At 49.1% G+C, this 12,837-nt stretch overlaps 1 protein-coding gene across 1 annotated transcript; it reads right to left on the bottom strand.

Annotated features, from left to right (window-relative positions):
* Window positions 1–10,087: 10,087 nt before the first annotated feature.
* On the bottom strand, window positions 10,088–12,305 carry LOC117865854 (uncharacterized). The gene is made up of 2 exons (XM_034750096.2): window positions 11,380–12,305; window positions 10,088–10,625 (listed from the first exon to the last, which is right to left on the bottom strand). Exons 1-2 carry the CDS (start codon window positions 12,139–12,141, stop codon window positions 10,299–10,301), a joined length of 1,089 nt encoding a protein of 362 aa, XP_034605987.1. The 5' UTR covers window positions 12,142–12,305; the 3' UTR covers window positions 10,088–10,298.
* Window positions 12,306–12,837: the final 532 nt, after the last annotated feature.

Raw genomic sequence — 12,837 nt, 5'->3', positions numbered from 1 at the left:
AAGCGAGATGAGGCCGGCAGCATGATGCAAAGGTGACCGATGATGGTGGTGGTGCTTTGTTGAGGTCGATTACTCTTCAAGCGGTTGGTGCGGGAGGCGTGCGGCTTTTGCTTGTTGTGGAGACAAGAATGCCGAGGAGGAGAAAAAAAAGGAGGGATGATAGGTTACTTTAATTTGTTAAGGACCTTATCTAAAGCTAAGCAAATATCTTATCAAACTATACGGTTGATGTGTATGTGCTCTAAACAAAGTTAATTTGATGTGTGGTCTAGAACAAAGTTTGATGTATAAGGTCTTGTTTGGCCGGGCACCGGAGCTCCTCCACTGGATATGAGAGGGAGAGAGAAGAGAGAAAAGAGGCTCCGTGCTACAGTAATACTACAGTGAAATGGCAGGAGGAGCCTGAGCCCATGACGCTGCACCAAACTGGACCTAATTGAGTCGCATTCCACTTTGAGGTTTGTCTGGACAAAGAAACCTTAAAATAAAAATATTAAAATATTTGAAAGAGAGACGGGAAAAAGGGAAGGATGTGATCGGCTCAGCCCAAGCTTGGTGTCTCTCGTTTGGGCTCATCTTAACTAACATAACGACCACCAAACTGTACTATCTCGATGTGATGAGAACTATAAAATGTGCAGCATACTCTTCTCATATTTGTTTAAGAGAGGAGGAAATTTTATTCTGTCTTCTGCATAATGCATGCACACAAACATTCATTATTATACTTTTAGCAAGTCATGTAAATAGGCATACCAAACAACAGGATTTTTTTTCCTGAAAACAGCAGAAAAGGATCACTACGCACAAATTCTATTAGTATAAACAGGCATCCACGCTGTGGGAAGATTTTCATAACCATTGTATCTAAGGTAGAGGCAAAATAACGGATTGGAAAGCACAAAGAATAAATTGGAAGAGGCAGTAAAGGATAGTACTACATACTCCCTCCACTCCAAATTATAGGTCGTTTTGACTTTTCTAAATATAGTTTAGAAAAGCCAAAACGACCTACGTTTTGGAACGGTGGAGTATTAATTAACTTGTTACATGTGCAAATTAAAATGATTTTCATGAAGTATTTGGCCTCCTCTAACTCTCCATGGATCCATAACACAGGAATCATATTAGGAAAGAAATAATAAAAGGATAATGGTACGCAGTAATAATAGATCAATTAAGTTAAGTTATACAAAATTAATGCGTGCAGAATTGGAAAAATATTTTTGTTGATTTGAGCCATCTATCTGTTGGAGGCCAGGCAGCTTCTGAATTAAACAACCTAAGAGTAACTGACAAGCTGCTGCTGCTGCTTCTGATCTAAATTGCATCGGAACCTTATCGTGGATGCTTACAGAGCACTTGTGGTGTTACATTACATTGAAGGAACACTAGCATCCACCCCACATGACCACACCAAAAGCATGTTAGGCGTGAGGAAAATGCGTGAAGAGATAACAATATTTTACTTGGAATTTGGAAAGCTAAAGAGACGAGCTTGGATCTTCTTTTATCTCATATACTAATAATTCAAACAAGAAGAAACCATCGGTCAACATTCAGAACATTCAGATCAGATACGGTCATTCACGTATATATATATAAAAAAAACTGCTGCTCGGCAGAGAGCGGCGCAGCTGCAGCGGCAGCAGCAGCAAACAGCGGGCAGCATCCACCGTCCGAACAGGCTGCCGCGGGTTTGCTCGCTTGAGCTTCTTACAACGGCTGCAGCTTGGTGACAGCCGATCGGCTGCTGGCCCAAAACACCTACGAATATTGTTGTTTCCATCCAATTTAGGGGGTGTTTGATAGAATGTGCTAAACTTTAGCAGGTCACATCGAATGTTCGAATACTAATTAGGAGGACTAAATATGAGCTAATTACAAAATTAATTGCAAAGATGGAGTCTATGATTCGTCTCGCGAATTAGACTCCATCTGTGCAATTAGTTTTGTAATTAGACTATGTTTAATACTCCTAATTAGTATTCAAATATCCGATGTGACAAGTGCTAAAGTTTAGTAGTGGGTATCAAACACCCCTTATGTCCTGTTTGGGAGGAGGGGCTAAAGTTTAGCCCCCTCAAATAAAGTGATACTTCAGCCTTTTGGGATGTTTGGATGGGAGGCTAAACTTTAGCACATATGTTGACAAAAGACCTATTTACCCCTGCTTTCTCTTCTCTCCTCTACCCCTCTTCTACTTCTTCCTGCGGCAGTGCAAGGATAAGATTTTTTTCTTCCTTCCAAGCCAATTCCATGACAGAAGATTGCAACACTTCTTCCTGTGCTGCTCGCCCACCTACTCCTCCTCTACGCCATGGTGCCACTACCTCCGCAGCCGCGACGCCGCCGCCTCTACCGATCCTGCCGGTCCCGTCCAACGTGCAGCTCGCGTCGTCTTCCACCGGTGGCTTGGGCACACGGCGGATCAAGCTCCGGCTCCGGTAGCTTGGGCGCTCCAGCGGCCGGGCGAAGGTAGCGGCGGTGGTGGTGAGCGGTCCCGGCCTCGCAGGCGGCGGGGCCGACCGGAGGCGGGGTGCGGATCCGGCGGCGGCGGCGAGGATGGGGAGCGAGGATCCGGCCGGCCACCCCGGATCCGGACGACCGCCACCGTCCTCCTCGTCTCCCTCGCCGACGGGGATGACAAGCCCGGTGGCACCGAGAGGGGGGTGCGGAGGCGGCGGGTCGGGTGGCGGCGAGGCGGAGGCGGTAGGGTGCCGTGCGGCAAGATCTGGCGGGGAGGAGTGAGAGGGAGGAGAGAGAGGGGCAAGGGGAGGAATTTTGGACAGGGGACCACTTTTAGCCCCTTTAGTCCATTTTAGCACCCCTTGGAGGGGCTAATGGATTATGGGGGGCTAAAATTTAGCCCCTTCATTTTAGCCTAGGTGTTTGGATGAGAAGGGCTAAAATCTGGCTAAAATGGGTTTACCCCCCTCCCAAACACCCCCTTAGTGCTGGTGCTACTATTTGGCTGTGGCTGTGTGGTTGGCTGCCGCAGCTACAGCTGCAGCGCAGCCATAAAAATCTAAACCTAACAGAGTTGGCGTGTCTATCGACAATCTCATCATGGCATAGTATATCAGATTACGTTCATAATACTTTGCACGGTCCGTACCACAGGTCAGGTTGTGTAATACATGATGACTAAGGCCCCCTTTGGTAGGGCTCCCAAAACAGCTCCACTACCGTTGTGTAATACATGATGACTAAGGCCCCCTTTGGTAGGGCTCCCAAAACAGCTCCACTACTGGCTTCACCGGGAGCCCTACCAAACGGCCATTTGCAAAACTGCTTCGAGGCCGAAGCCCACCTGAAGCCGGAGCTGTTTTTGTACTACGCCCACGGAGCAAAAAAAATGGCTCCGGTGACGGCTCCTCCATCCCCGCATGCAAAAGTATGCAATTGCCCCCAAATCTGCAGACACTACGGCAAAAATGCCACTCACCGAGGAAGCACGCGCGGCATCAGGGAGTGGCGTGCTGGGGCTGGCCGGAACGTGCTGCAAGGGAGCAGCATGCCAGGCTCAAAGCGCGGCGGCGGGGAAGCGGCACGTCGGGGCAGAGCGCGACCGCGCGGGAGCAAAGGGTGTGCCGTCGATAGCCTCACCTATGCTCCGCGTGGTCCGGCGGAGATGCGGCACGACGCGTGTCGGGCAGCAGCTGCGGAGCAAAATGAGCGCCTACGCAGCGGCGACGAAGAGGCAGCAAGCCAGAAGTAGCGCACGGCAAGGAATGAAGGAAGTAGGCGGCGGGAGGCAAAGCATCACTGAGCTGGAGAAAGGACGTAAGGTCCTTAACGGTGGAGGAACGGATAAGAGAATAGAAGGGAGGAAAAAAAAGAAGAGAGAGAAAAAAGGAAAAAAGAAATTATTTGTTTAATCTATAATTATAATTAGTATTTGTTTTTTATTTCATATGAAATCATCTTATATCTAAATGAGACTACGAAATTCATTTGTACAACAAAGTTAGATAGTGAGGGGCATATTGGACAATTGACATCTTTAATGCATTCATTAAAAAAAGAAAGAAGTCGTTTTGCCAAACGGTTTTTAAAATGACTTCAACTCTACCCAAGAAGCCGCTCCACTAGAGGAGCCAGAACCGGAGCTGTTTTAGAAGGAGTCAGAGCCCTGCCAAACTAGCCCTCAAATAATTCAAGCTGCCAAGCAATTTTGGCAGAATAAAAGGAAAGCCTGCATGCAGTTCAGAATATGTGTAGAGAATATTTTAGAATACGAGGAACTTTCCAATGAACACACAGACAAATTATTAAATAAAGATCAAATTGATGTGTTGACATGGAAGATGAACTCGCTTGGATGGAAGGAAGCATCGACATTAGGCAGCTATCGATTTGTGATAGGGTTTCGCGGTGATACAGGAGGAGGAGGAAGAACACACCTGGTAGAAGGAGGTCTCTATACTCTATATATATAGATGCAAAGGTGAACACTTCTCTTCGATTCCGAGGGCATTACCACAATGTCGAGTGTGCCGCCACCCGTCACCATCCTTGACGTCATCCTCCTCCGCCTCCTGCCGGACGACCCCGCGGGCATCGTGCAGGCCTCCACGATCTGCAAGGTCTGGCTCCGCATCCTCGCTGACCCCGCCTTCGCGCTCCACCCGACTGCCCCATGCTCGGCTTCCTCCACAACCAGAGCATGCTCCATGTCTCCCGCTTCGTCCCCACCACCACGTCCTCCTTCCGCCCATCCCCCGCCGCCGACCATCGCATGCGCCACGTGCACGACTGCCGCCACGGCCGCACCCTCTTCTTTGACGCCTCATCCTTGTATAGCCATGTGCTTCTTAGGAAAAAGGAGGTGATTGGGCGGGGAGGGCTATCCCGTTAGCGATCGGTCGAGAGCCCTCCCCACCCATACTTATCCCATCATGCGAGTCCACTGATCTTTCTCTACGACTGGAAGTCTGAATCTTTGATAATTGGTTGTATTTCGTTTCAGGTTTCTTGCTATTTACCAAGTTCCATGAGAACATAATTTGTTATTTCTTTCAGGAGGCTTGTAACATCTATAGCATGTCATTCGAGGTTCCCATGAGAACATAGTTATATATTTCACCTCATGAAATAAGATTTGTGTGATGTATTTGTAATGTATATGATGAATAAAATGTGTATTTGTCCTCTTTTTCCTTTTTTTATTTTTTTAATTTGTCATTGGAGACGTGGGTTGACAAAACACATCTCCAATGACCCTGTCATTGGAGACGTGGGTTACCAAATCCGCGTCTCCTATGAGGGTCATTGAAGACGTGGGTTACCAAATTTGCGTCTCTGATGACTCTACCATAGGAGACGCGAATTTGCCAAATCCGTGTCTCCAATAACTTGTCATCAGAGATGAAAATTTGAAGACACGGAAAAAAACGCGTCTCATGTATCTTAACTCACGTCTCCTTTGAAGACGCCTCGTGCGGCCATGGTTGCCCACCATTGGTGGACTGAGTTGCTGACAGGCTAAGAACTGGGCAGCAGGTTGTCGGTGGCTGTCCAAGTTGCTAAGGCCTACCAAATTCTTGTTGTGAATCTGCACTCTATAAATGGCACTCTATAGGCCTGGTTTGGTTCCCTGACTTATTTTTAAGCACCCGTCACATCGAATGTTTAGATACTAATTAGGAGTATTAAACGTAGACTATTTACAAAACCGATTACATAAGTGGAGGCTAAACGGCGAGACGAATCTATTAAGCCTAATTAGTCCATGATTTGACAATATGTTGCTACAGTAAACATTTGCTAATGATGGATTAATTAGGCTTAATAGATTCATCTCGCCGTTTAGCCTCCACTTATGTAATGGTTTTTGTAAATAGTCTACGTTTAATGCCCCTAATTAGTATCTAAACATTCGATGTGACACGTGCTAAAAATAAGCAAAGGGAACCAAACGCCAGCATAAATTGGTGGATTGCGATCTCTGGATCATGACGACAAAGCGGGCAACAGCCATTATTGTCCCAGCCTCGAGCTTCCATTCGGTCACAAGTCCAGAGTCGATTCTGCAGAGCCAACCAGCCAAAGAACTTGCATTTTGGGGTGCCCATATTTTCCAAATCAGGGAGTGGAAATTAGTGTCCATCGATCCTAGGAACTGGGCTCTGTAAGCTGAACCTGTGGTATACTTGCCATCTTTTGTTATCTTTCAAGTAATCGTATCTGAAGTTCGCGGTTGTAGATGTATGTGTCTGATGGCTTGCCATAGCTGAACAAACTCGACAAAATGCTGAGGCAAGAACCCAGCGTGTTGCAGGTTCAAATCTTTAAGCCATCTATTGTTGCACAATGCCGCTTCTACACTTCTGTTCATTCTTTTTGAAATTGTGAAGAGATTAGGTGCAATGTCACAAGGCCGTCGGCCTTGTAGCCAGGCACTATGCCAGAATATCGCCTTCTTCCCGTCGCCTTAGTGAAGTGAGGTTGCGGCTGCAAAGAGCTTTCTATCAGTTGAGTTGCATGGGGTTTCCGATCCAATCCACATTTTTTGTTCATCGGACCATTCATGCAAAAGCCATTGTAACCTTACAGCTCTTGCAAATCTGCCGAAGTGAAGAATACCTAGGCCTCCTGATTTAGTTGGCCCAGCGGAACGAGGCCAGTTGACCTTGCACTTCCCTCCCGTCAAAGATCCAGTTCCAGCCCAAACTGCTTTCGCTTCCCATCGATCTATTTCATGGCCGCTTTTGGAGCCCGCATATAAAGTTAGGAAGTAGACCGCTTGAGACGTGAGCACAGACTTCACCAATGTCAGGCGAGTGTAGTAGTTTAGGCCAGAAAGAAGTTATTTAACGGTGCAATTAAAATATAGATAGGCCACAGCAGGCCTTCCCAGATCTCTTTTCCTTAAAAAAAAATGAACATAAGTCCAAAGGGTTGTTGGCCTTGATAGTCACCTCCAACTGTCCCCGCATGCCTATGATCAGTTTCAGCTCTTGCAGTTTAAGCTTGAGAGACTAGTATTTTCAGAGGAATCGTGTAAACATTGTGCTCGTGTCCTAGGAGAGAGGGAGGGACAACCTATAGTTTTCACTATTTTTCATCAAACTTAAATTAGATCATGCTATCAAGATATGCAACAATGGTTGATCTAATGTGAAATCATCATCCAAAATAAGTTTTGCAACCTAAAGTCAATCCTAGCAAGATATTACACTAAGAAAGTAAAGGCAGACAAGTTGGAAGTATGAAATGCGGAAATGTAAAGGAAGAAATGAGGGGAAGCAAACTCTTCACACGATGATTTATCCAATGGTATCAGTAGACACTAAGCCACCACTAGTTCACGTTGTTGAAGCACTCACACAAGAGTATTGCTTCCCGATCACCAAGTCTCTCCCAAGACGCCCCTTGACTTGCCACAAACGCTTGGCCACTAAGGCTCACGCCAAGTTCCCCGGTCACCTTGATGCCATCTCCACTAAGGAGCTTCTCCACTAAGGAAGGAGGACTCCACGTCCCCCACACACGGTCGTCGATGCCGCTCCACATCAAGCCGGAGGGTCGAAAACTTACCGGCGAGCTACCAAAGCTCCAAGGCACCAGCACACCTTGTACAACTGTGGTTCACTCCTAGAACCGATCGCAAGGTAGGCACACCTTGCAATCTCTCTTTCTCTAGGCTTATCCTAACACTAATCACTCTCATAAGCTTGTGCTAAGCCTTAGAATATCACTTAAGCACTTTTGGTGGCTTGGATGTGTTCTTGATGAGTCTTGATCTCCAATAGATTCCTACACACTCCAGCAACATCAAATGGGTGAATGGAGGGGGTATAAATAGCCCAAGGTATCAAAGAGCCATTGCTCCAACAACTAGTTAAAGTATACCATCGGATGTTCCGATGGTTTGTTTTGGCATGCATCGGAATATCTGGCCTCCCCGCGCCCAAGTTCTTCACTGGCACATCCAAAATTCATCCGATGGTTCCTCCGATGGCACCATCGGATCATTCGGTGCAGAAGAGTTTTCTCCCAAAACCTCTCTGGACGATTCCAAAGTAAATATGCTTCGTCTGACACTACTCTCGACCTAGCATCGGAACATCCGATGGTCTAGGGTTTTCCTCTAATTCCCGCATCTTTACCTCAGAAGTCACCCGACACTTCTTGAAAATGGGGCATCGGAACATCCGATGGTCTTGACTCAGGTTGCCACCTGCAGTTGTACCAATTCATCCGATGCTCACTCCGACGCTTGCTTCGATGGTCCATCGGAACATCCGATGGTACCTTTTTCTATGTTGAATACCACCACTTGCACACCGAGGATTATATCTTTGGATTTTCTGTATCATTTGGATGCTTGAATACCATAGAACAATCCTAGATACCATAGCTTTGTCACTTGAATACCATAGCTTGGATGCTTGAATACCATGATTTAGCTATCAAGAATACTATGGTTTGGATGCTTGAGTACGATCTTGGCATGGTTTGGTTTACATATTTGGGACCTAGAAAATCTAGAAGGCACATGCTTGACAAACCATTAGTCTCAATGATTATGCTATCACTCAATCACTAAAATCACAAATTATGCTATAATGGGCCATGTTCCACATTGCAAGTACATTTGGGGCAACTGTAATTTCTCCTCTTAGCAATCATACAAAGTTGTTTCGTTTCAAAAAAAAAAGCATACAAAGTTGTGGCCGGGCACACTGATCCTGCCGCCATCTTTTAAATGGCTCTGGAAATCATCCTGTAGCCAGCTTAAACATAACGTTTTTTTCTCTGACTTCTAACGAAGGACAGGCTGAGTGCCTGAGTAGCATAGGGCTTCTACAGAGACGTAACATGGACTTGCCCTCATATGAGGGTATTCTCTGTAATGCCCCTTTGCTATTGCTTGTTGGGGGCTAATCTCTGTCCAAGTTTCAGTATTCTGATGACCCCCACGAGCCATTTCAAGAATCAGTTGACAGTACCTTTTTTTTTATGGAAATCGTTATTCTCCTCTCTGGAGTATTTGGCTAGTCAGGAACAATTGCATTTTCAACCAAGCGCCACCAACAGTCCCAACTTGCAAGGCCAAATTTCAAAACTGAATTCGACATGCTTACGCTTCGTGCGAAGAAGAAATATTTTCCTCAAATTAGATCCTGGCTAGAGTCCCCTTGTGCGATTTTATCCCTTCTCATCCCTCTCTCTCTCTCTCTCTTCCTATCTTGTACACTTTGCTTTGTGTTATATCTCTATTCTTTCTTCTTCTTTTTTTTGCTTTTAATTTGTATATATAATCGGTAGGGGTTTTAAACCCCTCTTGATAAATATAGGTAAGAGTGGAGAACGTCGACCATAATTGTCTACGATTTGTAGAACAACAAGTATTTTGAATATTTAAAAAAAAACTGAAACAACAAGTTCAATGTGACCAAGCTTAACACGGCCATTTCCCAAATCCCAAGCAATCTGCTGAACCTTTTTTTCTATAACAGAGCAACAATGTGCTCAGCTATTAACGCATCTCGCCTCTCCGAACATAGTTTAGTGCGCCGCCAGAGTAAACTACTCGCATTAGTTGGGTCCGCGGCTTCAGCTGGGACGCGGTCAGGATAATACTCCCCCTGTACGCCTGAATTCGATGCCTGTTTGTTTATTGAGAGCTACTAGCAGTATGAATTCCGATCTCTGACTGCCTGCCTGAATCTGACAGCGTCCATGTGAGCTCCATCCCTTGACGCCTTCACTGAACCCTGCTAGTACTTCAATTCAATGCGCTAGGATCGGCTGATCGCTAGAACAGGGTACTGCAGTTGACTGATGCATCTCGTGCGTACTCCCTACTTTGCAACAGTGACACGGATCTGCTCATTTATCTCGATCGGGTCCTCCTTTGTGATGATCTTTTTTAGGGGGGAACCATTGTTGCTACATTCGTCAGATTCAGATGAAAGAACAAGACCTCGGTGATTTGAGGTGAAATAAGGAGAATTTTCAGGTGAACGGTAGCTGTTGATTTGAGCCATCTATCTGTTGGAGACGAGATGGCTTCTGAAACATGTAACTGACAAAGCTTGTTCTGATCCAATCCAAGTTTCAAACGAGCGCCGCATCATCAAGAAAGAAACGTTTAATTCTTATTCCATCTCAAACTCTCCCACATCAAAAATTCCTCTGTACATAGCAATCGACCAATATAATTCTCCACCACGCCACGCAGTATATCGACCGAGAGAGTTCAAGAACACCAACCAACAAACAACGACCACGACGGAGACGGCAGCCACAGCAGACGAGCAATGGATATGCATATCTATAATGACCTATCAGTGGCTGTAGGTGCAGGCATTCTTGAGGGAGACGGGCTTGCCGAGCTTGGTCTGGTCCATGGTGACCTTGCAGCGCGCCTCGCTGTGGAACTTGGGCTTGACCAGCCTGCCCAGCACGAACGCGCGCGACCGCAGCCGCACCGTCAGCTGCAGGGGCACCGGCGGCGGCGGCACCACCACCGGCGGCATCTTCTTCTTGGGCGGCGGCAGTGTCGTCGGCGTGCTGCTCAGGCTCGACCCGCCGCCGTACAGCGGCACCTTGTCGCCCACCACCGACACCGTCAGGCTCCGCTGGCTCTTCCGCGCCTGGTAGAAGTACTTGATCTGCAGCGTCCAGCCACGGTCAATTGTCATCTCGCCAAGCAAAGAACCTTTTTCTTTTCCAAAAAATAAATAAAAGGAATCGCCATTGAATTTTAACGTAAATGCGGAATGCGATGTGCAGCCATGCAGGATCGCAGGAAGGCGACCCGGGTGAGCCGGATGACAGCTAGCGATGGAGATGGTGTGGGTAACTGCGAGGGATGAGCTGTGTATTCTCGAGTTTCCACGGCATGGGCCGGTGACTGCGCTCTCGTGTTCCCGTCAGCGGTTCGCTGTCGACCGCAACCGCTACCGCGCGTTGTTCGGGTCAACGTCAGTGTGCAGCTGTAGTCCAGCGTTCATATATCTACTGCTATTCTGCTACAAGCAAAGATAATGACTGAAAAATGTGTGCCCTGTTCTTTACATTATGCATTCGCAGACTACTATTGGTTTGGGAGATTATGTAAAAAAAATTGATGTTTAACGTATCCTAACGGTTAGCATAGAAATCTAGAAAACTTGTCCTGAAATTTGGCATCAAAGCGACAAGTTTCCTGAGACTCTGCACTAAGACCATTGCACTAAGAAACCGCCACTGCCATTACTGAGACTGCACTGCATAGTTCAGTTCCTCAGATTCTAACAGCATCAAAAACTGACAAATCATATGTACCGTGCTACTCTAGCATCCTTGAAATTGAGCGAATTAGTAAATGAGACTCGATCGATCGATCATGCGCGGCAGGAGGCAGAGGGATGAGCAGTGGCTTACATTGCCGGATGCCAGCTGGAGCTGCGTGTAGTAGAGCGTGACGGGCTCGGAGGAGACGTGGACGCCGAAGAATGTCCCGGTGTTGCGGAAGGTGAGCTTGACGGTGGCGTTGAGCGAGGCCATCTCGGTGGGGACGAGCGACGCGTCGGTGCCGGCCTGGACGACGAAGCGGTGGAACGTGGCGGAGTGCAGTGTGACGACGGGCCGCTGGTTGCGGCTGGCGCCCCAGAGGATGAGCGCGAAGAAGAAGAAGAGGCCGAAGAATGCACCCACGAAGAGGATCCCGTAGCGGACCCGCTTGGGGATCCCGCTCCACCCGCCGCCGCCGGACCCGCCGTACCCGTCGTCGCCGTCGTCGTCCATCCCCAGCAGCCCCTCCTCCTCGATGGCCGCCTCCTTCATCCACGGCGCGCCGCCTCCGCCGCGGCGCCCGCGTCCCCCACCGGCGGCGCGGGGGTCGGGCGCGGAGCCGGAGCCGTTGGCGGCGGCGGCGGCGCGGGAGGAGGGTCCCTTGGCGCTGGCGGAGAAGCGGGAGGAGGAGGAGTCCCTGGACGCCCGCCCCAGGGAGCGCGGCGGGGACGCCGCGGGCGAGGAGTGGAAGGAGGAGGCGGCCGTCTTGTTCTCCCCGTCGTCGTGGCTCGGCGACTGCACGTAGTAGGCCGCCCGCGGGGGCGACGACGGCGCCATGCTCGACGTCACCTCCGAGTCCGTCTTCGCGTGCCGGTGCGGCGGCGGCGGGGGATTCTGCTGCTGCCGCTGCATTTTGTGTTCGTGTGCTGTGGTGTGCGTGCGCTGGGTCAGCGCCGCGGGCAGGGCGGTAGAAGTAGAGTGGTGCGCGCCCACCACTCCCCGACTCGCCCCCCCGCCCCGCCGCGGGTTGTTGGGTGGCGTGCGGGCGCGTCCCGGACGGAGGCCGAGGGCAGATGGCTGGTGGCTTCCGTGTCCCGGGGGGTCGGTGAGCGAGCCTGAACCGCGTGTGATCTGCCGGGGCAACGATGGACGTGTCGCGCGGAACGCTCGTGGAGACGTGCGGCGGCGGCTGACCGTGTCGACTCGGGGCGAGGCGATGGCAACCCGGCACCTACCTCTCTACGGTCTGAATCCGGCGGGCGTCGAGATACAATGGCAATACGTGTGACGTCGGGGACAGCGAGAACGCAACGGCCGTCCAGCACTCCAGCCCATGTGCGGGTAACTTGCGGGGCGGCTGGCTGGCTACAGGGAATTGTTTACAGCCCAGGTATTAGCTGGATGATTATAGAAAACGTCCCTTGGGTTTGGTTACTCTCTCTGCTCTGCCTCCGTTTTCAAATCCATCCGTCAGTTGAGTGCACATCGGCTCGGCTCGCTCGGTCTTATCTGTTCCGATCCGGCTGGTGTGCCCGCGCCTTGGACTGTCTCCCTTTTGTAGTTTTGTCCCCCTCGCACCTGCCCCCCGCTTGCACTTTCAGGTGACTA

The sequence above is a fragment of the Setaria viridis genome, chromosome 7 (genome assembly GCF_005286985.2).
Source record: "Setaria viridis chromosome 7, Setaria_viridis_v4.0, whole genome shotgun sequence".
Taxonomy (NCBI): domain Eukaryota; kingdom Viridiplantae; phylum Streptophyta; class Magnoliopsida; order Poales; family Poaceae; genus Setaria; species Setaria viridis.
This window is presented reverse-complemented; position numbering and strand designations above follow the sequence as displayed.

Excerpts from the sequence above, each read along its gene's own strand:
- LOC117865854 (XM_034750096.2), bottom strand. The coding sequence starts at position 12,141 with ATGCAGCGGCAGCAGCAGAATCCCCCGCCGCCGCCGCACCGGCACGCG. Across the intron at positions 10,626-11,379 it reads TCCAGCTGGCATCCGGCAAT|ATCAAGTACTTCTACCAGGC; the intron begins GTAAGCCACTGC and ends TGGACGCTGCAG.